The sequence below is a fragment of the Musca domestica genome, unplaced genomic scaffold (assembly GCF_030504385.1).
Source record: "Musca domestica strain aabys unplaced genomic scaffold, Musca_domestica.polishedcontigs.V.1.1 24, whole genome shotgun sequence".
NCBI classification, from domain to species: domain Eukaryota; kingdom Metazoa; phylum Arthropoda; class Insecta; order Diptera; family Muscidae; genus Musca; species Musca domestica.
The window spans coordinates 5,141,093-5,165,924 of NW_026712272.1; the positions used below are offsets into that span (position 1 = coordinate 5,141,093).

The 24,832-nt window shown below is 34.6% G+C and overlaps 2 protein-coding genes across 7 annotated transcripts in view; both read left to right on the plus strand.

Annotated features, from left to right (window-relative positions):
* Positions 1-727: 727 nt before the first annotated feature.
* On the plus strand, positions 728-17,471 carry LOC101897118 (uncharacterized). 4 transcript variants are annotated; one of them, XM_059123201.1, is made up of 3 exons: positions 728-1,582; positions 8,462-16,699; positions 16,769-17,471. In XM_059123201.1, the coding sequence occupies exons 2-3, from the start codon at positions 9,866-9,868 to the stop codon at positions 17,039-17,041; spliced, it is 7,107 nt and encodes a 2,368-aa protein (XP_058979184.1). In that variant the 5' UTR covers positions 728-1,582; positions 8,462-9,865; the 3' UTR covers positions 17,042-17,471. The 4 variants fall into 4 exon arrangements, with proteins under 4 accessions (XP_058979184.1, XP_058979182.1, XP_058979181.1 ...); XM_059123199.1 differs by having other exon boundaries at positions 728-1,620; positions 8,462-17,471; XM_059123198.1 differs by having other exon boundaries at positions 8,462-17,471.
* Positions 17,472-17,506: 35 nt separating this feature from the next.
* The window catches only part of LOC101900847 (uncharacterized), a 141,426-nt gene continuing 134,100 nt past the window's right edge, over positions 17,507-24,832 (plus strand). For all 3 annotated transcript variants that reach the window (XR_009342356.1, XM_059123202.1, XM_059123203.1), the window contains exon 1: positions 17,507-17,735. Coding sequence is in view for 2 of the 3 variants with exons in the window: in XM_059123202.1 (XP_058979185.1) it covers positions 17,680-17,735 (56 nt within the window). In the remaining variant the exon portion in view is untranslated. The remainder of the gene's footprint in view (positions 17,736-24,832) is intronic.

Below are 24,832 nucleotides of genomic sequence, written 5' to 3' on the forward strand. Positions count from 1 at the left end.
GGAGTATGCATGGTAGATTGAGTTTGTTATTCCCTTTGTAACTCCTCGAAATAAACTTCTTAGACTCCGAAGTTAGGAGCCTTTTTACTTGTAAAATTTATAGGTTGATAAACCAACACTATTTCCTTGCCACGTTTCTCTTTTCAACAGAAGTTCCCATATATAACCTCTTAATCTACAATACCTATATTATAATATTTGTGCATTGGTTGGGTAACCCTGTCACACTGCTCTTCCTTTTATTTGTTTCTTCAAAACAAAGCGAAATCATTGTTTCCACAACAATACAACGAAAGAAATAACCTTTTGTTTTTTTATTTGCCTTCTCACATAAGCTCCACCCATTATGCATTGTCTGTTGCTGGAGAGGGAGTGGAAACCATTTCTTAAATCAGAGAAGCCATACAGTTGCTCTCATCGCCGTTTACTACAAACCCACTGGGAGAAATAAACACAATGTGGCAGCTCAGTTTTCCAATACAAAAAGAGAAACACAGTGGAAATGAAACGTACATCACTTAAAGTGAGAGGGAGAACGATATGTGTTTATATTCTTTACTCTCATTGTGTTTTGTTGTTACATATTGGGGGTGTGTTGCCAAATGAGAGTCACTGGAATTGTTCGCTCTCTCCTATTGTGTGTGAGTGAGTTTTTCAAACAATTCGGCTGCTCAGTTGCCAGGACTACGCCGTGAGTGAAATAAATTGAATGGAAAGAGTTGCATTTTTGTTTTTGGACATTCGCATTAGAACCTCGTTAAAACAATTTTAGCTGCCGTTGTTTTGAGTGAGAAATCCAAATGAAGTCTTGTTTTCGGTGTTGTTGTTCCCACCAAAATGTGAGCATTTCAACATTGTTGTGCAGCGGCATTGTTGTTGTTCGACGGGGTATTTGTGAGTGTTTTGTGGCTTTTGGCCAACAAGCAGGACTGGTTTTTCCCAACTTCAGTTCTTGTTGGATTCTCAAAGAGATCGCGTGTTTAGTGAAATAATAACTAACGCGTGTTTAGTTGTTGTCTCGTTTTTGGTTCTGTTTTCCCCCAAAACAAAAAAAAAAAAAATGTTATGGTGATGTGTTGACACACAATAAAAGAATTGTAAAACAGAAAAAAAAGGAAACAAAAAACAACACATCTAAAAACGCAAACTGACCAAAACGCCAATTCGTTCAGAACAAAAAGTAATAATATTATTCTTTACATTTTCAAATCAAAAAAAAAAAAATAATTTACATCAACACTGGATGTGATTTCAATTCGAGCGGACGTGTGTGATTGCAAAAAAAAAACAACAACAATGAAAATTTTGAAAATAAAATTAATACTGAAATTGAAATAACAAAATGCGATAAAATATGTATGCGGAAAATTCTTTTCACCATTTGAAACGCCTTTGAGATAATGTAGCCGCCGGCAAATGTTTTACAATCGTGACAATTTTGAAAAACAAAACAACAAAACGTGATATAAAAAAATTAATTGTAGCAGTTTCGAATCAAAATACGGAATTCAAACGCTTTGGATAAACAAACTTGCTTTTGGTCTTTTCTTCTTCTCTTCTTCTTGGCAAAAACAAAGTTAAGGTGCGTGTCAAACGCGGTGCCATTGCCGCCCGCCTGTAGTATGTACAAACATGAGTGTTAATTTTGTTCAATAAATAAATAAATACAAAAATTCTTTTGTGCAAAAAAAAAAACAACAACCAAAAATTGTTGGTAATTAACAACAAAAAATACTACAGCAATTACATTGGAATTAAAGAAAAAAAAAACAACCCCCGCATACCCTAGACCCCTCTCAGTTTTAAAGAAACACTTAATTACACGCAATCGAATCTTGTTTACAATAACAAAACATAATTGTTGTTGTTATTGTTTTTTATGTATTATATGATATGAAAACGACAAGAAGTGAAAATCGAATGTGAATACAAAATTTTTAGAAATTTTCTGTTTTGAATTTAGTTGAAAATTTGCAAATTTATTTGAAGTTAAAATTCAGCATAAATTTACAAACAAGTTGGAGTGATCTTAGCCACCCCAGAAATGCAATTCTAAGCCCTTTTCGGGGGGTAAGGGACAAAAACTGTGATCTTCAAACAAATTGCCCTAAAAATTACCAGTTCAAAGGGGCTCGGGCCCCCTGTCCCTCTAACTACGATCGTTATCGCGGTCAATTTTTTTTGGACATACTCGCCGCTAGCAAAAGTTTGATTTCAATCGCCCTAAAATATGACAAAACATCAATGAAGTACCCCTATATGTTGGACTTGCTCGAACATTTTCTACCTCTTAGAAATCAATGTAAGAGAGGGTAAAACCAAAGATTATCTAAATATCGGAATCTATCATATTATTGGTTGATTATTCATTGATTCAAAATGTGTCGAAACCCTTAAAAATATATAAAATAAATAACTAACCTAGTAGATTCGGACGAAAAGTGACAAATTTTGAAACCGACCATTTACAGATTTTAAAAAAGTTTTGATAGATCAGAAAACCTCTCTAAATGGATATAGAATTTATTTGTAAAAAGAGAGATTTTGAATGATAGGTTCCACCTTCATTGGGCTCCCAGGCTTCCTCCGAAATTGTATTTTTTAGATAATTTCTTGAAAAGCAGATTCCTTGAAAAATATAAATTGTATATAATTTTGGGCACAGCTCCACCTCATTAATAGTCTTGGAAAGCATTTCTGGATACGCCGATGATAAATTCAACGAGAAAAAAATTATAATTTCGGTCGGGTCGAACTTTGAATACCCCTCACCATTTAGAAAAAAAATAAGGTAATTTTCAAAAAAAAAAAAAAAAAAAATTAAATCCGTTACAAATTCTGTTAAAATGATTGTTATAAGGGTTATTATTAGGGTCTATACGACAACGTGGAACTTTTGTCATAAGCCATTACAATATTCAAATGTGAAACTTGGAAAAAAAATTGATAAATAATGTAGCTAAAATCATCAAAGTACCGAATATAGGGAGGAACTATTATATGGGGGATATACAAAAACGTGGACATGCACAGACAATTTTCTGTCTTAGGCTGTAGTATCCACTACGAACTTCAAATACTATAATTGAAACAATTCCGTGAATAATGTCGCTAAAATCATCAAAATGCCGAATTTCGGGAGGTACCGTTATATGGGGGCTATACGAAGTCGTAGACCTGCACAAACAATTTTCTGTCATAGGCTGTAATATCCATTACGAACTTCAAATACCAATTTTAAAACAATTTCGGTGAATCATGTCGCTAAAATCATGAAAGTGCCGAATATCGGGAGTTACCGGTATAGGGGGGCTATACGAAGACGTGGACCTGCACAAACAATTTTCTGTCATAGGCTGTAGTATCCATTACGAACTTCAAATACCAATTTTAAAACAATTCCGGTGAATAATGTCGCTAAAATCATAAAAGTGCCGAATATCGGGAGGTATCGGTATATGGGGCTATACGAAGACGTGGGCCTGCACAAACAATTTTCTGTCTTAGGCTGTAGTATCCATTCCAATTCCAACTCCTTTAAAAAAAATTGAAACAATTTCGGTGAATAATGTCGCTAAAATCATCAAAATACTGAATTTCGGGAGGTACCGGTATAGGGGGGCTATACAAAAACGTGGACGTGCACAGACAATTTTCTGTCTTAGGCTGTAGTATCCACTACGAACTTTAAATACCATAATTGAAACAATTCCGTGAATAATATCGCTAAAATCATCAAAATGCCGAATATCGGGAGGTACCGGTATTGGGGGCTATACGAATACGTGGACCTGCACAAACAATTTTCTGTCATAGGCTGCAGTATCCATTACGAAATTCAATTAAAAAAATTTAAACAATTTCGGTGAATAATGTCGCTAAAATCATCAAAATACTGAATTTCAGGAGGTACGGGTATAGGGGGGCTATACGAAGACGTGAACCTGCACAAACAATTTTCTGTCTTAGGCTATAGTATCCATTACGAACTTCAAATACCAATTTTAAAACAATTCCGGCGAATAGTGTCGCTAAAATCATGAAAGTGCCGAATATCTGGAGGTACCGTTATATGGGGGCTATACCAAAACGTGGACCTACATGGCCATGGATTCAATACCAAAAGTCCTGCAGACATAATATACATTTGAGTAAAATGTTATCAACCTACTTCATTTCGTTCGGAAACTAGAGTGATTTCCGCAGACAAACGGACGGACGGACATCACTAAATCGACACAGAATTTTATGCTGACCAAGAATATAAATACTTTGTGGGGTTTAAAATGTATAATTCGAGGTTTTACAAACGAATTGACAAACTTTATATATCCTCCATACTATGAAAGCACATATGACAATTTATATGAAACCATAGTATGGAGGGTATATTAATTTTGTCATTCCGTTTGTAGTAGTTCGAAATTTGTATCAGAGTATTGCAAAAAAACTTTTTTAGACATTTCATTAGCGAAGGGTTGTTAAATACAGAGTGAAGACCAATAATTTCACTATTTTACGATTTTGTGAAAAGTTACAAAAATTAATCCACAAAAAATACCTAGTCAACATTTTGGCGTAAGAAATCTGCCCAAATTTGTGATTTGCTTCTAAAGCCCATAGAAAACTATGTGTGACTAAATTTCCAAGGCGTTTTTGCCACAAAAAAGGATATATACCTGATAAAAAAGGGGTTATAATATGAGTGAATTTGAGTAAAATTCACTGGGATTGAGAATACCAAACAGGGTGTCAGTCAAATACAGGGTCCGTCATAGAACTTATTCTTTTTGAAAAAGCTATAAAAAATGAGATACTAGATATTCTCTAAATGACTTCACAAATATTGTCCCTTAGGACTCAATAAAAGTCCAACGTAGTCAAATCGCTGCTCCGAAGTGGCCAATCGACATCTGCAGTTGTTGATTATGCGACCTTCAAAAACATGGCGCAAATATCGATTGTAGAGCCGCCTAAAGAGAAATTTTATTTATTTTATGAAAAAAGTCGAAAAGGAAAATTTGAAAAAAAAAAAAAACAAGTAAGCAAAGGCTATAGGGACATTTTCCCAATATTTATGCACTCCGTCGTGCTGTTGGTTTTTGTGGTCCATTTTACGGCTAATTTTAATCCAATGGTCATCCAAAATGCCAGAATTCTTCCCTGTGCTTAACTATCTTCTCAGGCGTGTCGATTGGCTTCAATTGCGTGATCAGGATTTTTTTCTGTTTTTGGTTCATTTGAACACCTAAATATTTTGCGATCATGTCCAAAAGCAAGAGACCCCTCTGTGTCTCCAAATTTAGACTCATCTATATGATTTGCTTGTCTATAGTGTTTGACTATATTTGTCAACGAAATCAGCATAAAAGGCCAGAAGTTCGCCTATTGTGTATTTCGGATATCACCTGTAAGTGATGTTGGAATTTTTTCACACAAAAGTAGTGGTCCATTCTTCCCGCTGTCTTAAATTCTATCTTCATGCAAGATTTCGTGTCCTTTGGTTTCTATTTGTGACCTTTATAACGGCTGCAAAATCAGGAACATTTTGAGTTGCTAATCATTTGAATACCTAAATATATTGCGAACATCTTTGAAAACAATAGGCTTAGCCCATCTGAGCCTAACCCTACCTTTGTAAAAAAAATCGTGAGGATCGGACGATAATTGCAATCTGTATATAAATAATAACCCCAACCTGTGTTGTGCAAAAATAGTGCAAAAATATTACAAAATATACACTTCAATATTATAAGTCAGAATGAAAAAATCACATGCGATAAAAAATATGAAAAAATAAAAAATGTCACAAAATACTACAAAATCTATATTAACATCATTATTGGCATTTTTTGTGCGATTTTTTTAGATTTCATACTTTTATGCCAAAACGGCATTCTGAATTTACAAAATTTGTCAGAATCGCTCCAGCCATTCTGGAGATATAAGCATTCTAGCTAACATCCCTTCCTTTGTATATATACATTGTATATATTTCGCTATATATATCCGATATTTTTACTATCAGAATCTACGTAACGGTCAGAATTGACCTGTTCGTCAATTTGTGATTTCGCCGGCATTAAAAATATTAGCGGTTTAATGAAAAATTTGACTTTTATTTATCACAAATGCTATGGTCTATTTCAACCACTAAATATTACCCGATGACCATCAAAATTGGAAGGCTTCTGCCCAGCCCAAAGCTCTAGCGCCATACTAACTTCCGCGTCGATTGATCTACAATAGCGCCCTGTAGAGCAACTGCAAAATCAGAAATTTTTTCAGTTTTTGGTCCATTTCAACCCCTAAATATTATGCGATCATCTCCAAAAGAAATAAGGTTCTATTCTGACCTTAACCCCATCTACATTTTAAATTTCGTGAAGATCGGGTCATAATTGCGACCTGTAGAGTGATTACAAATTAGCATGGACAGACGGACAGACGGACGGACGGACATACATAGCTAGATCGACTCAGCTCGGCGAGATAGGAAGATCCATTAATACTTTCCTATGTGGGAAATCAATATTTCGTGGTGTTACATAATTTTTGGCCCAATCAAACTTATAATACCCCCAACACCAAGTGTTGTAGGGTATAAATAGGAAATATTTTAAAGTTTTTTTTTTGCCTATATTGGTCTAAATATTTTCTTGATAGAGAGAAATAGAGATTTCTTCCCTTCCGAGACTTGTAATTAAATTGGCTCCAGACTATTTCATACTTTGACATTTTTTCCCCAAAAATGGAGTTTTAAGGGAGATTTGACCTCAGAATAGAAATGTGTTAAATCACCAGCAAAAATCGTAAACTCATAATTTCCCCTTGTAATGTATTAATTTGTATCTTGGTATATAATTTTGTAGCTAGGTATATAATTTATTCTGAGATTTATAAAATTGAAATTTTGTGCACCTTTTGACACCCATCACCTAAAATGAAATTTGTTGACTCTATTGAAGGTTAAATTGGTAACAAAGTTTTTTTATTTTAAAATTTGTTTTTTTAAATTCTTGCAAAGGACCTAATCTAATGGTAACCCTAAAGTAGAGAAAGGATAATCCGATTTGGCTCCAACTTTACAAATCCAAATATTTGCATCAGTACTAGGTTAGATGTGAATATGGACAATATCTGACTTCAAGTACCTTACCCTCAAAGGGTCAACATTTTGAATAGTTATAACTCTTATAAAATGTGATGTAAGAGTCCATTTTTTTCGAATAACTCACATCACAATAGTTTTTGTAACCCAAGGTCTGGTGTGAAGATGGAATATATCGGTCTACCCCTTCTGATACCTCCACCACAAAGGGTCAAAATGTTGAATATTCATGAAATTCGTGAAGAGCAAAATTAGCATCCGATTCCATTCAGGCTTGGTACATCTCAATATTTCCAACAACACAAGATCTGTTATAAAGATGGTCGAGATCGGACCATTTCTTCTGGTACCTCCTCCACAAGGGGTCAATATTTTGAATAACCAAAACAATAATAAATCCCGATATAAGCATCCTGTTCTCTTCAAACTACACACATCACAATATTTTTTCTAACCCAAGGTCTGGTGCGAAGATGGGATATATCGGTCCACGCGTTCCGGTAACTCCCCCACAAAAGGTCAAAATTTTGTATATCCATGAAGCCTATGCGAAATCAACATCCTATATATAATTTTGATAGAGATCGGACCATTTTTTCTGGTACCTCCCCACATAGGTTTGATGATTTTGAAGAACAAAACGCTCAAAGAAAGCGAAATAAGCATCCAACTATCTTCAAATTCCAAACATAAAAACATGATATAATGAGATTATATATATATCTGCGAACCCTTCTGGTACCTCACCCACAAAAGGTCACAATTTTCAATATTTATGTCTCTCAGAACTTGCGAAACAATTCGACGATTCTTGTTAAATTTGATCCATATACATATTTTTTTTCAAACAGAAATATGCCATTTATTGTGGAATTTATCTGCTCACTCCTTCTCGTACCTCCCCACAGAAGGTTAAAATTATAATTAACAATTGTTTCAGAAAGATTGTAAAAGCTGTCGATTTTCTTGAAATTTTGCACATCCCGATATTTTTATCAGTTTTCGATGATGTGGAATACTTTGGTCCACTATATCTTGTACCTCATAAGCTATAATAGCTGAGGGTATACACTTGTTACTTGTTAATTTGACATTTCATTTAAATTCAATTTTTCAAAAGTTTATTAATATGTGCTTATTTTTTATTTATTTATTTATTTTTTTTCAAAAGCCCCTTGACTTTTGAATCACATTTTTTTCCATTTCATTTCGAATTCATTTGTTTTTGTCATTTAAACACAACGTTTTTGTTTTTCTTTCCCAAAATGGTATGACTATTTGCCAATCCCTTCCAAAATAAATATCTATTAAATCCCTTAAATATTTCTCTTCTTCTTTTGTTTATTGCAGATCCTTATCAAAAAATCTCATGGCATCGAAATTAAAAACCAAAACACAGCAACATATCTTTCAAATCTTTAAAATTCGAGAAAAACAAAACAAAACCTAAAAATGTGCAATAATTAACAAAGTCAATAAGTGAGTGTAAAATACAAATAAAAAAGGAATTGTAAGCGAATAAGTGAATCAGTGAGCGGGCGAGTGAACAAATGGAACGCCACTACATTTAATTAATTAAAAAATCTCTTAACTAATGACAATCGTGTTAAAAATAACATAAATTTTCAAAGATAACAAAGCGTGGACGAAACCCCCGCAAATAACAAAGAAAACAAAAAATAAAAAAAAAGAAAATCCCAAAAAAAAAATAAAACACTCAGAGATAACGACAAACATCAACTTCCAGTTAAATCTTCTTCAGCAAATCCCCCGAAAAAAAAGAATCCCCAAGGAGCCACGGAGCAAAACAGGCAACAACGGCAGCAGCAGCAACACAAAAATTTAACAAAAAAATCCAAATCTCACGCCTTAAAAATCTTCAAATAAAAAAAGTGAAGAATAAAAAAAAATCCCAAAAGTGTTTGGGTGTTGTTACTGCAATTGTTCGTTGGCTGATTGCCTTTGCCTCGGTCTAGCTGTGTTCATAAAACTATGAACATGAAAGACTGCTGCAATAAATTAGATCGTTAAGTGATTTAGGCTATAAAATGTTTATGTATTTTTAACCCAACATTCTAGAGTACTTGTAAATGTGTGTGCATGAAAGATAAGAGCATAAGGGATGATAACACTTCATGCTGCTGGAGACGCATTGATAATAAAGAATATTCTCCCATAAACATGCGCTCAGCTGGGGAGTAAATATAGATCACAGCAATTGTGTGTTGCATTAGGCCTATGCATAGAATTAGAAATGTCAAGTGTTTGTAGCCTTAAGTAGATGCATAAGATTAAACCCCCCTAAGATTTCTGTTGTGTACTAGCACTTAAGTAATACATTTTGTTCAATAAAATTAGAATTAAACTGACAAACGAACAAACAAGTTCTAGAATTTGATTCTCCCGCTAACATTGGTCCTTCGACAAAAAAAAACCAGCGGCCACAAAAATATATTTCAAAAAAAAAAAGAGAATTATATTTTTGTAAAAAAAAAACAAAACAGAAAAAAAAAAAAAAGCCATAGGGGCAAAACAAAAAAAAAGCCATAGGGGCAAATAAAAAACAAAAAAAAAAAGCCATAGGGGCAAAGAAAAAACAAAAAAAGCCATAGGGGCAAAGAAAAAATCAAAAAAAGCCATAGGGGCAACAAAAGCAAAAAAATAAAACAGAATAATTTTGAAAAAAGCCACAGGGGCATTAAAAGAAAAGAAGCTAAAACTACAAATTTTACTTGCTTCACAAAACAAGGAAAAATGGCGTCGAGACATAACTTGTATAAGCTCCAAAGCCTACTCCTTAAAGAAGTAATTGGGATTAAGGAAAAACTGCAAGCAGGCATGGTTCGGAAAGCAGCCATGGGTGACACACTACGATCCCTGGAAAGCAAAATGAAGGAAGCCACTACGAACCACGAAATGCTGAGAGTGCATGGCGAAAACACTGATCCCTATTTCAAAGAAAATGTTTGGGATCTCATCAACTTGAACTATGGAAAAGCAAAGGAACTCCTAGCGAGTTTGGAAGAAGAGGTCGAGCGAGAACCGCAAAGGGTAATAAAAGAAGCAGAGCCCGAAGTGCATGGGCTAATGCTCGATCAACAGTTAAAGGCCTTCCAAGAGGAAATGCAACAACAGATGCAACAACAAATGCAACAATTTATGTTGATGTTCGAGAAGAATAAAAGAGAAAATGAGGAAGAAAGACAAACCCATATAGAATCATCACCAATGGGCAATCAGGCGAATATAAAAGTAAGCGCAATCATCTACCAATTCAGGAAAAAAGTAAACAAACTCGCCGATGCCGTTGAAAGCGATTTAGCTGGACTATCAAAATATGCTTTGGAGTACATGAAGTCATCGTGGGAGAAGCATATGGATGAAATTAGGAAATTGCATCTCGAGCTCTCAACGGTGCATGGAATGGAAGAGGTAGATCTCGAATTTGAAGAAATTGAAGAAAAGTTTGAGAGCAAAATGCAGGATATGATAAGAAGGATAGATGGTCTTAAAGAGGAGTCACTGGAAGTAGAACTAAAAAGAGTTCAAATACCATCCTTTAGTGGTCATGTGGAAGAGTGGAGTTCATTTCACGATTTATTTAAAAAGATGATTGATGAAAACTCCAAATTATCAAAAGTTCAAAAACTGTACTACCTCAAGACAAATCTAAAAGGAGAGGCATTTCGCTTGGTGCAACATCTTCAAGTGACCGAGGCAAATTATGAAGCAGCATGGGAATTACTGGAAAAAAGATATGGCAACAGGAGAATTTTATTCACTAAATTGGTAGATAGAATACTGGACCATCAAAACATCAACAGCCTGTCAGCAATAAGCATAAGAAATTTGCTGGACAATGTAAATGAAAGTATTCAGGCGTTGAAAGCAATGGATATTCCCCTAGAGCAAGCGGATCCCATTTTAGCCCGAATAATTATACGGAAACTGGATAAGGATGGGCTTATTCTTTATGAGCAGAATGTAAAGAAATCCAAGGACATCCAAAAACTTGAGGATGTGATGGACTTCCTGGAGCAGCAGTTTCAAGCCTTGGAAGCTTCAGTAGGCAGAAAACACAATAACATAGGACTGTACAAACTCCAAGAAAAATCAGCAGTGGTAGCGGAATTAAAACAATGTAAGTTCTGTAAAATGAGCGGACATGATATCGCATGGTGCAGAAAATTTTCGGCGTTATCTTCGAATGAAAGATACAATTGGGCAAGATCAGCACAGGTCTGCCTCAGATGCTTAAGCCACAACAAGGATAAAAAATGTTACAATGAAATTAAATGCCAGAAGTGTGGAATGAATCACATCACAGTGATGCATTTAGAGCGAAGAGGACATACGAAAGCAATGACCACCAATACAACAACAAATGTTCTGCTAGCAACAGCCCAAGTTCGTATAAAATCACTGCATGGAGAATTTGTAACAGTCAAAGCGCTGATAGACCAAGGATCACAAATTACATCCATATCAGAGGACGCGGCTCAACTGTTGCAGCTACCAAGGAAGAAGACAGAAGTGAGGTTACAAGGTCTAGGAGAGACCCTAGTTGGCGTGGCGAAATCTAAAGTTGCACTGGAACTACGACCCAGATTTTTGAGCAACATAATGATTAAGGCAGAAGCACTAGTCCTTCCAGCACTTGCATCAGCACATCCCGACAGAAGGTTTCAATATGACGTGGATAAATGGAGAAATGTAAATTTGGCAGATCCAAATTTCAACAGCCCGGAAAGAATCGATTTAGTCATTGGAGCCGATCTTTACTCACAAATATTGGAAGAAGGAGTTCGCCACGATGAGCAAATTGTGGGACAAAATACGAAGTTGGGTTGGATTTTATCTGGAACAGTAGTAGTAAATCCTGGATTGAACATAAAGAAATCGGCAGCAACAACAACAATTGAGAGGTTCTGGGAAATAGAGGAAATAGAAGATGAAAAAACGACCGAAGAAGACGAATACTGCCTAAAGTTATATGAAGACACAACACGCCGAGACAATTCAGGAAGATTTGTCGTGCGTTTGCCGTTAATTGAAGAAAAAGATTTGGGAGATTCATATAAAAGAGCCATGGCGAGGTTTATAAACTTGGAAAAAAGATTAGAAAATAATGCGGAATTAAAGTCAGAGTACGAGAAAACAATGAACGAGCTCATATCCATGGGCCAAATGGTAAAGGTGGATCCAAGTAAGAAGGCTTTGTATTATATGCCGCACCAAGCAGTGGTACGTGAAACAAGTCTAACCACAAAAGTTAGAGTGGTATTTGATGCTTCATCGACAACTTCAAATGGGAAGTCGCTGAATGACATACTTCACGTGGGACCAAGGCTTCAAAAAGATATATTTGACATTGTAACAAAGTGGAGATCGTGGAAGTTTGTCATCTCAGCTGATGTGGAGAAAATGTTTCGTCAGATTAAAGTTGAAAAAGAAGACCAGGAATACCAACATGTGTTGTGGAGGAGTAATCCGTCGGAGCCTATCCAACAATATAAACTTACTACGGTAACATATGGCACTGCATCAGCACCATTTCTGGCTGTAAGATCGCTCATAGAAATTGGAAATAGGTGCCAGAATCAAGAAATCGCTCAGAGGATCAAAGAAGATTTCTACATGGACGACCTTTTAACAGGAGCGAATACAAAACAAGAATGCAGGGAGGTGCAGAAGAAGATAACGCTGCAACTGGAGGATTATGGGTTTCATTTAAGAAAATGGATATCAAACTCTCCTGAAGTATTGAGTGCGGTGAAATTGAATGAAGAAAATGAAGTGCTGAGAATAGAAGAAGATGAATGCTTGAAAACATTGGGATTACAATGGAATCCACAGATCGATTGCTTTACATTTAGTATGCAAATTAAAAAAGAAGACAAGTTGACAAAACGAATAGCATTGTCAAGACTGGCACAAATATTCGATCCATTAGGTTGGCTGACGCCAGTCACGGTAACAGCAAAACTATTTATACAGCAGTTATGGATACAACAAATAGAATGGGATGTGCCATTGGAGGAGAAATTGAGTGGAGATTGGCGGCAGTTTACATACAGTCTGCCTGCTTTAGAAAATTTAAGGATTCCAAGATGGTTTGGAATATTGGAAGACAAAACTGCACAGTTACATGGGTTTGCAGATGCTTCCGAGAAGGCTTATGCAGCAGTCGTATACCTTAAGGTAAATTCGCAGGTGACCATAGTGGCTGCAAAAAGTAAGGTAAATCCAGTAAAAAATAGGAAGACGCTTCCAAAGCTGGAACTTTGTGCAACACATCTATTGGCTAAACTACTACAGAAGATCAAAGGAGTATTGAAGTCAGCAACACCAACTTTTGCTTGGAGTGATTCCATGATTTCCTTGGCATGGATTCACAACTCCAAAAACAAGGATAAGTTCATAAAAACAAGGGTGATGGATATTTTGGAGAGAATACCCGAAGCGAAATGGGGCTACGTCAAGTCAAAGGAGAATCCAGCAGATATGGGTTCAAGGGGTGTCCCACCGGAGACTTTGACAAACAATACATTGTGGTGGGAAGGCCCCGAATGGCTGAAAAAAGATGAACAAGATTGGCCAAAAAGCAACATAAATCAAACAGTAGCAACAACAGTAAAGTTTTCGACTGAAAACCACTTATATGAAAGTATGATGAAGTATTCGTCATTTAAGAAACAGATACGTGTAATGGCTTATCTACTGCGTTTTATAAAAGGGCTAAAAAAGAAGCGAGCAGTAAATGAGCATTTGACGGCAAAAGAGTTGGAAGAAGCAGAGATGGAGATAATAAAACTACATCAAGAAAGAGAATGGCCAGTGGAACTAAGGAAATTGAAGACATTGGGAACGGTGGATCATCAAAGTAAAATAGCTTCACTACATCCACAGTTGGATCGAAATGGCATAATGCGGGTTGGTGGAAGACTTGCTTTGTCAGAGCTGAACTATAACCAAAAGCATCCAATAATTATTCAAAAGTCAAGATTAGCGGGAAATATCATTCGAAATTGTCATATTCAAACGATGCATGGAGGAAATCGACTTATGGAAAATATACTAAGACGAAAATATTGGATTATTGGAGCTAAAAATAGGATAAAACTTTGCATTAGGTGTTGTCCAAGATGTACGCGCTTTAGAGGTGAAGTGCGAAATCAATTGATGGGAAATTTACCAGCTTACCGTGTCAGTATAAATCAACCCTTTCAACACTGTGGCATTGATTATGCGGGTCCGCTACAAATACGGTGCTCCAAAACAAGAGGAGTGAAGGCTATGAAGGGTTACGTAGCGGTGTTCGTATGCATGGTAACTAAGGCGGTTCATTTGGAAGCTGTCAGCGGACTTACAACGGAAGCATTTCTGGCGGCGCTAAGGCGATTTTTCGCGAGAAGAGGAAAATCAACCGACTTATATTCAGACAACGGAACGAACTTCGTAGGGGCAGCAAGGCAGCTTGACAGAGACTTTTTGGATGCCGTTAAAAACAACACGAAGTTAGCTCCCATTTTGGAAAATGAAAAAATAAGTTGGCATTTCATTCCGCCGGCAGCTCCTCACGTTGGAGGAATTTGGGAAGCAGCAGTGAAGTCCATGAAATATCACCTAAAAAGAATAATTGGTGATACGAAATTGACTTACGAGGAGTTGAGTACGGTGCTATCTCAGATTGAAGCAGTATTAAATTCGAGGCCGCTACATGAACTTGGAAGCGGTACAGAATATATTGACACTTTAACACCTGGACATTTCTTAATTGGGCGTCCGATGTTAGAATCACCGGCGACTATCGATGAAGGTAACTTAGGATGTCTTAATAGATGGAAACTGCTACAACGAATTAAAAGTCATTTTTGGAGCAGATGGAAAGAGGAGTATCTAACCACATTACAAAACCGAATGAAATGGAAGAAACAAAATAATAATGTGGAAATAGGCAATGTGGTGATATTGAAAAACGAAGAAACGCACGCGGCGCGATGGCCACTGGCCAAGGTGGTAGAAGTCCATCCAGGGAAGGACGGAGTTGTAAGGATTGTGACAGTTAAAACACAAGACGGCGTGATAAAGAGGCCAATTAACAAATTATGTCCATTGGAGCATATGGACGAGGAATCTGAAGAATTGCCCAGACAGGAAAAACAGGCGGAAATTACACATACTAATATGACAAGATGTGAGCGAAAAATAAGGAAACAACCAATAACGTGGGCAATGATGCTGAACTTATTTTTACTAATATCTACCAAGGCATCATCTGTACATGAACTGAATAGTTCGGCTGCGGTATATTTGGATCCCATGTCTCAAATTCACATGGTTTCCTCATCATGGAATATGGTTGTGTACTTTGAGCTGAAACCATATTTAGAAACATTAGACCTGGCTTCCGAATTGCTGAAAACATCAAAAAGCTTATGCCCACGACTTCAAACTTTTGAGGAGCAGTGTTGGTCCACGATTAACAATATGGAACTCAAGATTAATAAGATAAAGACCAACAATCGATTATTCCTCAGAGAAGACAATCGTCAAAAAAGAGGAGCTCCGTTGAAATTTGTAGGTTCGTTTCAACACTGGGCATTTGGGGTAATGGACGATGACGATCGAGTAGCTATGGAGAGCAATATGAAAAATCTATTAGCCAACCAAAAGGATTTGAAGAAGTTAGCAAAACAACAGACATCTGTAGTCGACGCTACAGTAAATCTTTTAAGGAAAACCACAGAGGAAGTGAATTCGCACTTTTCGGATATCAAAGGCAAAATTGAGAACATAAGTGCTACAATGAATGAGAATTACTTCGTGTATAGAGAATCCATACGATTCTTTATAATAGCAAAACAAATTCATGAGCTTTTGGAAGAATGTGACGAAGTCCAAAAAGAAGTTGTTGATGCATTAATTGATGTAAACAGCGGTAAGTTTCATCCCGTCCTGATAACACCCAAACAATTACAAGCAGAGATAGTAAAAATACGAGATGCTCTGCCTGAAAAATATGTACTGCCAGGAAAGCGTACGGGAATGGAATTAAAAGAGATCTTACATTTGATGACGTGCCACGGATCGTTTGTGGGGTCCCAACTGGTAATTAATATAAAAATACCGCTGTTCAATCGGCAGTCATCCCAGTTTTACAAAGTAATTCCGATACCATTTGAAGAAGGAAATACGATATTGATAGCCCGGGTGAATTCCCCGTACATTGTATATAATTTTGAGCTGGATTCTTTTCATTTCTTAACACAGCCTATGCTGAATGAGTGCAAAGAGACGTTGGGTAAGGAGATAATGTGCGAAGAGAATTTTCCATGGAGAGATGCAACTACAAATAATTGTGAATTATCTCCTCTGAGACCGCACATAAAACTAAACTGCGCCTATGACGAAGTGGAACGAATGCCTTATTGGATGCCATTGAAACGAAATGGCAATTGGCTTTTTAAAACCTTTTCAAGTGCAACAGCTCATTTGCAATGCTCTCACAAACAACAGACGATTATAGAACTTCCAAAGCAAGGAATTCTCACGCTGGATGCAGACTGTACAGCGAGGATCGGTAAAGTAACGTTGGTAGCTGTGCATAGAGTTCATAACGAGATAAGCACAGAATTCCATTCGTTTCTTTTGAAGGATGTAAGTCCGGACGAAAAAGAATCAATCAAACCCCTTGGAAATATACTTATCAATCATCATCAAGAAATTGACGAGCTAAAGAAATTCGTGGACAAGTTAAAGAAAGAAAATGTGGAATTGCGAGGCTTGAAGTTCCATCACATCTCATCACACGTAGCTTTTATTTTAGTAATTATAGTAATAATAATTCTAATTATTTTATTTATAAGAAGACAGAAAAAATTAAAACGCATAACCGAAATTCAATTTCCCCGAGGCCAGGATGTCTAAATAAATTATTTGCCGCCCGGGAAAATGTTCATAAAACTATGAACATGAAAGACTGCTGCAATAAATTAGATCGTTAAGTGATTTAGGCTATAAAATGTTTATGTATTTTTAACCCAACATTCTAGAGTACTTGTAAATGTGTGTGCATGAAAGATAAGAGCATAAGGGATGATAACACTTCATGCTGCTGGAGACGCATTGATAATAAAGAATATTCTCCCATAAACATGCGCTCAGCTGGGGAGTAAATATAGATCACAGCAATTGTGTGTTGCATTAGGCCTATGCATAGAATTAGAAATGTCAAGTGTTTGTAGCCTTAAGTAGATGCATAAGATTAAACCCCCCTAAGATTTCTGTTGTGTACTAGCACTTAAGTAATACATTTTGTTCAATAAAATTAGAATTAAACTGACAAACGAACAAACAAGTTCTAGAATTTGATTCTCCCGCTAACAAGCTGAGTGGCTGGTCTGTCTGTCTGTTTGATTGTTGGTTACAGACGCCACCGTAAACGCTGTCGTTTTGCCATTTGATATTGGAATTGTATTCCTAATTCCTTTCCACTTTATTCTTATTGTTGCGGCAGTGCCACAGAATCCTTCAAAACGGCTACCATAACGAACTCCGCCCTTGCAATGAGCCAGCTCGGCACCGTTTATGCCACCAAACGGAGGCGACGCAATGGCAAAAGGTAAGTCGAGTTTTTTTTTTTATTTTCTCCTTATCAATTGTTATTCGTTTAGTGAATAGATTTGTAATTTCAATTGCGTGGAATGAGAGGAATTTGTCAAAAAAAAAATATATATTAAAAATAAATAAATAAATAAAAAAAAAATAAAAAAATAATAATAATACTAATAATAATAATAATAATAATAATAATAATAATAATAATAATAATAATAATAATAATAATAATAATAATAATAATAATAATATAATAATAATAATAATAATAATAATAATAATAATAATAATAATAATAATAATATAATAATAATAATAATAATAATAATAATAATAATAATAATAATAATAATAATAATAATAATAATAATAATAATAATAATAATAATAATAATAATAATAATAATAATAATAATAATAATAAAATAATAATAATAATAATAATAATAATAATAATAATATAATAATAATAATAATATATAATAATAATATAATAATAATAATAATATAATAATAATAATAATAATAATAATAATAATATAATAATAATAATAATATAATAATAATAATAATAATAATAATAATAATAATAATAAAATAATATAATAATAATAATAATAATAATAATACTATAATAATAATAATAATAATAATACTAATAATAATAATAATAATAATAATAATAATAATAATAATAATAATAATATATAATAATAATAATAATAATAATAATAATAATAATAATAATAATAATTATAATAATAATAAAATAATAATAATAATAATAATAATAATAAAATAATAATAATAATAATAATAATAATAATAATAATAATAATAATAATAATAATAATAATATAATAATAATAATAATAATAATAATAATAATAATAATAATAATAATAATAATAATAATAATAATAATAATAATAATAATAATAATAATAATAATAATAAATAATTGTCTTGTAATTGTCAAAGTTTCAAGTTGCAGTAAATGCCTTTTTTTCCACAGAAACCTCTTTGGAGGGGCAGATGAGGGCTCCTCTTTGCGATCATCATTGAGTATAGGATAGCTCATTTAAAGATCTTCTATCGAGAGAAAAAAATTTGGAGAGTTTTTTTTTCTATGGAATAGAAACCCCAAAAATGTTCTCGGCATAGAATGTCTCCTATGGAATTCCGAAGAAGTATTTTTTCTCTTACATGCATAAAATTTAGCTTCTATATTGGATAAGGCCATTGAGGATTATTTTATAGAAAAGAACAAGTAAAAAAGCTGTAAGTTCGACCGGACCGAACTTTGAATATCCTCCACCATTTGGATCGAATTTGGCAATTTTTCAAAGAAATAAAATCCGTAAAAAATTCTGTTAAAATCTTAAAAATATCGAATGTAGCCGTTATTTTAGGGTTTATACGACGACATGGACCTGCATAGGCAATTTTGTCATAAGCCATTAGAATATTCAAATGCGAAATCGGTGAATAATGTAGCAAAAATCATAAAAATACCGAATATCGGGAGGTAGCGTTATACGGGGCTATACCAAAACGAGGACCTGTACAGATAATTTTCTGTCTTAGGCTGTAGTATCCTTTACGAACTTCAAATACGAAATTTGAAACAACTCCTGTGAATAATATCGCTTAAATCATCAAAGTACTAAATATCGGGAGATACCGTTATATCGGAAATAGCATCAAGAATAAGTTTAGATTTCTTCGAATTGGTCACTTTTGGCAGGAATTATGGCGAAGCGCTTGCTTGAGGTGATCGGCACATTGGTATTTTTTAGTGCCAACATTGCTTTCCAAAATACTCCGGACAAATTAGTCCAACGGATTGGTATCCGGAGATTTTGGTGGCCATTGTGTGTTGGAAATGAAGCGAGGAACCTCATTTTGTAACCATTCTTGGGTGGCGCGTTCTGAGTGCTGAGTCCTGTTGCAATGTACAAGGTCTGCGGCTTAAAGGATTGCGTGCCCAAGGCTTTAATACACCCTCCAGAATATTTTCGCGATAAAATTCTGCATTTATTCTGATGCCACTGTCGATTTTGTTTACAAACTGCTGGACAAAGAATGTTTTTTCATCGGAGAAAACCAAATTAAATTAAACACTAAATTTTAAATACATTTCTAAATTCTAAATTGAAATTTTTGAAATACTTGAATTACAACGAAAAAATATTTCGAACTACCTCTGAAGGAGGTGTAGCTCAAAGTATTGGTAAACACTTCCAAGTATTCAAATATCAATCGAATTACAGGCATCAATTTATAGTTGTTCTTGTTGTTATTGTAGCCACCATGCTGATCCAGGGAAAAAACAAAAATTATTATTGAATTTAAAATAATTACTAATTTATTGTTGATATTTTTCCAATTAATTATTTTTTTAATATTTTATTATTGTTGTTAGCTGTGTTTTTTTCTCTCCGACCATTCTAAGAAATTTCATTCATAGAATTGTGGTATTGAATTGTTAACCTTCATTCATTTTTTATTTGAGCACTTTATTGAATGGGGGGTTTTTGAAAGTTTGCATAAATTAGAGATTTTCATTCAAAACGTTGTTTAATTGATTTATAGAAGATTTCACTTAGCTCTGCATAAATTTCGACAAAGAAATGATATTCAAATGCGTTCAACTCCACAAAAATGAAAACAACAATTTTAGGAAAACTATTTTAAACTTCATAAAAATTAAAAAAAAAAATGATGGGTAATAAATAAATGTAAACTAAAAGGGAGTAATATTTGCTATTTTTCTGTAAAATATGTCTTTGGCTTTTGGAAGCTCCTGTACACTAAAATTGGAAATTTTGTTAAAAAATACTACCTGAGGAAATTATTTAAAAACACGCCTGGCGTAAAGGGTACAAAATAGATTTGAGCGGTTTGACATGCATTAAACCTACCAAAGAAAAAATTTGATCCTGTATCGATAATAGATTAACCGTTAGAGATATTGAATATCTTTGCGATATAATTTTCTAAAACAAACTGCAATCGATTTGGTTTGAAACTGTGACAAAGACGTTCTAATATCAAAAACTGGGGATAAACATTATTCCAGGACCTAAAGCTATGTTGAATATTTCCTAAGAGGATATTTTTTTCTTACTAGCATTTCAAAATATCAAATTACAAGCATCTTCTCTGCAGCATAGAGCTTAGGCTTGGGAAAATGTCAGAAAAAAATTGAACAGTGAATTTTACTACAAAGTGAATTCAATATTATGTTGGGTCTACGTTACAAATTGTTCGTGAGTATGGGAGTTGGAGTGAAAAAAGGCGGTTTGGACCCTCAAACCAATTGGGCCAATGTGCGGGTCTAATGTCAAAAACTAAACCGATATTGGATAATTGTTATAGGATGAACTTTTATTCTACGAGACCTCAAAATACCAAGTTGCAGCCACGTTCTTTGAAAAGTGGGACTGATATTTTGCAAATATCGACACTTAAAAGCGTTGTAGGGGGGATATAACAAATAGAGGACCTATTTTAGAAATTTGATATGACTTTGTCAATTAATTTATAAACACTTCGAGTGAGAATATCTTCATTTATTTTGAAAAATCACTAAGATCCCTGAACTGGTGACAAAATGTAGGTTGTGCGGCTAAACGGGAGGCTATAATAACAAGTGAACCACCATTGGAAATTTTTTGCAAGATGAGATTTTATTATTGCAGAACCTATATACTAAGATTTCAAAGTGGCAAATTACAAGCATTTTGTTGAATAGGTTCAAGGTATTAAAAACACCGACTGCATCGGACGCATCCATTATACATTACATCTTTCATTTTGGGTATTCGTTGCACCTTAAAATGAATACTTTGTAATGAGCTAGAATTCTGAAATTTGGAATGAGAGTCATAGACGGAGTGCAGGATAGATCTACTAAATGTTTTTTTTTTTCGGAAATTCGAACTGTAAGGTTACAAAAAAAAAAAATCTAAAAAAACACTAAGCTTCTAAAATGGTACCAATTGAATGGTTAGAGAACGGAAGATCTGGAAATTTGTTATGAGAATCAAAGTTGAAAAGTAATTTTTATATATGAAGATGGTTTCGGACATGTGTACTAAGTGTGGCAACGGTACTAAATCAACTAAATTTGGAAGAGTTTGGCTTATGGAGAACGGATTGAGAATGGAGAATTTCGAAGTTTTGGTATAGGACCCCTGTTGGTGGTAGGTTTGCGAGGTGGGTTTTTAAATGAATACTACAAGTGCATATATAGTACTAAATAGTACTATATTTGGTACAATTTGGTATTGGATGGATTTATAGTTCTTGGAATCTGAAATTTGGTATTGAGGTTGCTGTTCATGGAGTTGTTTTAAAAAATGTGTACTATAGCTGTAGGAAATGTACCAAATGGTATAAAAATTTGGTAGCGGGTGAGGGGATAGAGATAAAATTCTGAAGTTTAATACTTATTTTTATACCCTCCACCATAGTATGGAGGGTATATTAAGTTTGTCATTCCGTTTGTAACACGTCGAAATATACATTTCAGATCGCACAAAGCATATATATTCTTTATCAGCATAAAATTCTATGTCGATGTAGTCCGTCCGTCTGTCCGTCTATCTGTCTTCCCGTCTTTGGAAATCACTCTAGCTTTCGAACAAAATGCAGAAGGTTGACTGTAGGAATTTTGGTATTGAAAGTGGATCACGTTTTGACATAGCCCCATATAATGGTACATCCCTTTTTTCGGTATTTTGGTGATTTAAGCGACATTATTCACCGGAAATATTTCAAATTTGGTATTTGAAGTTCGTAATGGATACTAGAGCCTAAGACAAAAAATTGTCTACGTTTTCGTATAGCCCCCATATAACGGTACCTCCCCATATTCGGTATTTTGATGATTTTAGCGACATTATTAAACGGAATTTTTTTTAAATTAGGTATTTGAAGATCGTAATGGATACTACCACGTCTTCGTATTGCTCCCAAATAACAGTACCTCCCGATATTCGGTATTTTGCTGATTGTAGCGGCATTATTCACCGCTAATGTTTCAAATTTGGTATTTGAGGTTCGTAATGGATACTACAGCCTACTGCAGAAATTTGTCTGTGTAGGTCTACGTCTTTGTATAGCCCCCATATAACGGTACCTCCCCATATTCGGTATTTTGATGATTTTAGCGACATCATTCAACGGAACTGTTTCAAATTTGGTATTTGAAGATCGTAATGGATACTACAGCCTAAGATAGAAATTTGTCTGTGCAGATCCACGTCTTCTTATTGCTCCCATATAACGGTACCACCCTTTTTTCGGTATTTTGGTGATTTAAGGGACATTATTCACCGCTAATGTTTCAAATTTGGTATTTGAAGTTCGTAATGGTTACTACAGCCTATGACAGAAAATTGTCTGTGTAGGTCTACGTCTTTGTATAGCCCCCATATAACAGTACCTCCGGATGTTCGGTATTTGGATGATTTTAGCGACATTTATTACTGGAACTGTTTCAAATTTGGTATTTGAATTTCGTAATAGGTACTACAGCTTAAGACAAAAAAATGTCTCTGTAGGTCTACGTCTTCGTATAGCTCCCATATAACGGTACCTCCCCATATTCGGTATTTTGATGATTTTAGCTATATTATTCACCGGAATTGTTTCAAATTTAGTATTTGAGGTTCGTAATGGATACTACAGCCTATGACAGAAAATTGTCTGTCGGTCCACGTTTTTGTATAGTAACCCATATAGTGGTACCTCCCGATATTCGGTATTTTGATGATTTTAGCGACATTATTCACTGGAACTGTTTCAAATTTGGTATTTGAAGCTGGTAATGGGTACTGCAGCCTATGACAGAAAATTGTCTGTACATGTTCATTTTTTTGTCCGATATTTAATTTTTATGGCTATTTAATTCACCGTTTTTTTTCAAGTTTTGCATTTGAATATTGTAATGGCTTATGACAAATGTTACCTATGCAGGTCCACGTCGTCGTATGGACCCAAATAAAACGGCTACATATGCTATTTTTAATATTTTAACAGAAGTTTTTTAACGGATTTTTTTTTTTGAAAATTGCCAAATTCCTTCCAAATGGTAGAGGGTATTTAGTTTTTATACCCTACACCACAAGGTGGTCAGGGTATTATGTCTTTGTAGATTTGTTTGTAACAGGAAAAAGGAAACGAGATAGACCCATAATTCCTTTTGATGATCTGCATAGAATCACAATCTGAGTCGATTTATGCATGTCCGTCCGTCCGTCTGTCCATGCATTTTTGTAAACAAAGTATAGTTCGCATTTATTGCCCAATCCAGATGAAATTTTGCACAAATCATTTGTTTGACCCAAGGACAAACCCTATTGAAATTGGAGATAATCGGTTAAAATTTAGATATAGCTCCCATATATATCTTCGTCCGATTTGCCTTTTATTGTGCACCAAACGTGTAATATCAGTCCGAATACTATGGAATTTTGCACGTACGATCAGACTGGACCTGAAAATAAGTATGCCAAATTTGATCGAAATCGGTTCAGATATAGCTATAGCTCCCATATATATTGTTCATCCGATTTGTTATTTGTGTCCTCCGCAGCCGTAAAATGCACTCTGTAACAACAATATTTGGAAAAATATATCAAATACAGCTCAGAAATACATTTGCTAAATTCTATAGAGATCGGTTCCGATTTGGATATATCTCCCATATATAACTTCGTCCGATTTACTTTAGATTGTGCACCAAACGTCTAATATTTGCCCAAATTGGATGAAATTTGGCACTTACGACCGAATTGAGTCTAGAAGCTAGTACGTCAAATTTGGTGAAGATCGGTTCAGATATAGCTATAGCTCCCATATATACTGTTCATCCGATTTGTCATATTTGTTACCCACAACCGTAATATGCACTCCGTAACAACGATATTCAGGGAAATATATCAAATACAGCTCATAAATATCTTTGCCAAATTTAATCGAGATCGGTTCCGATTTGGATATAGTTCCCATATATATCTTTATCCGATTTCAAATTAATTGTGCACCAAATGGGCTATACAAGTCCGAATTTAAAAGATACAAATTCTTCGG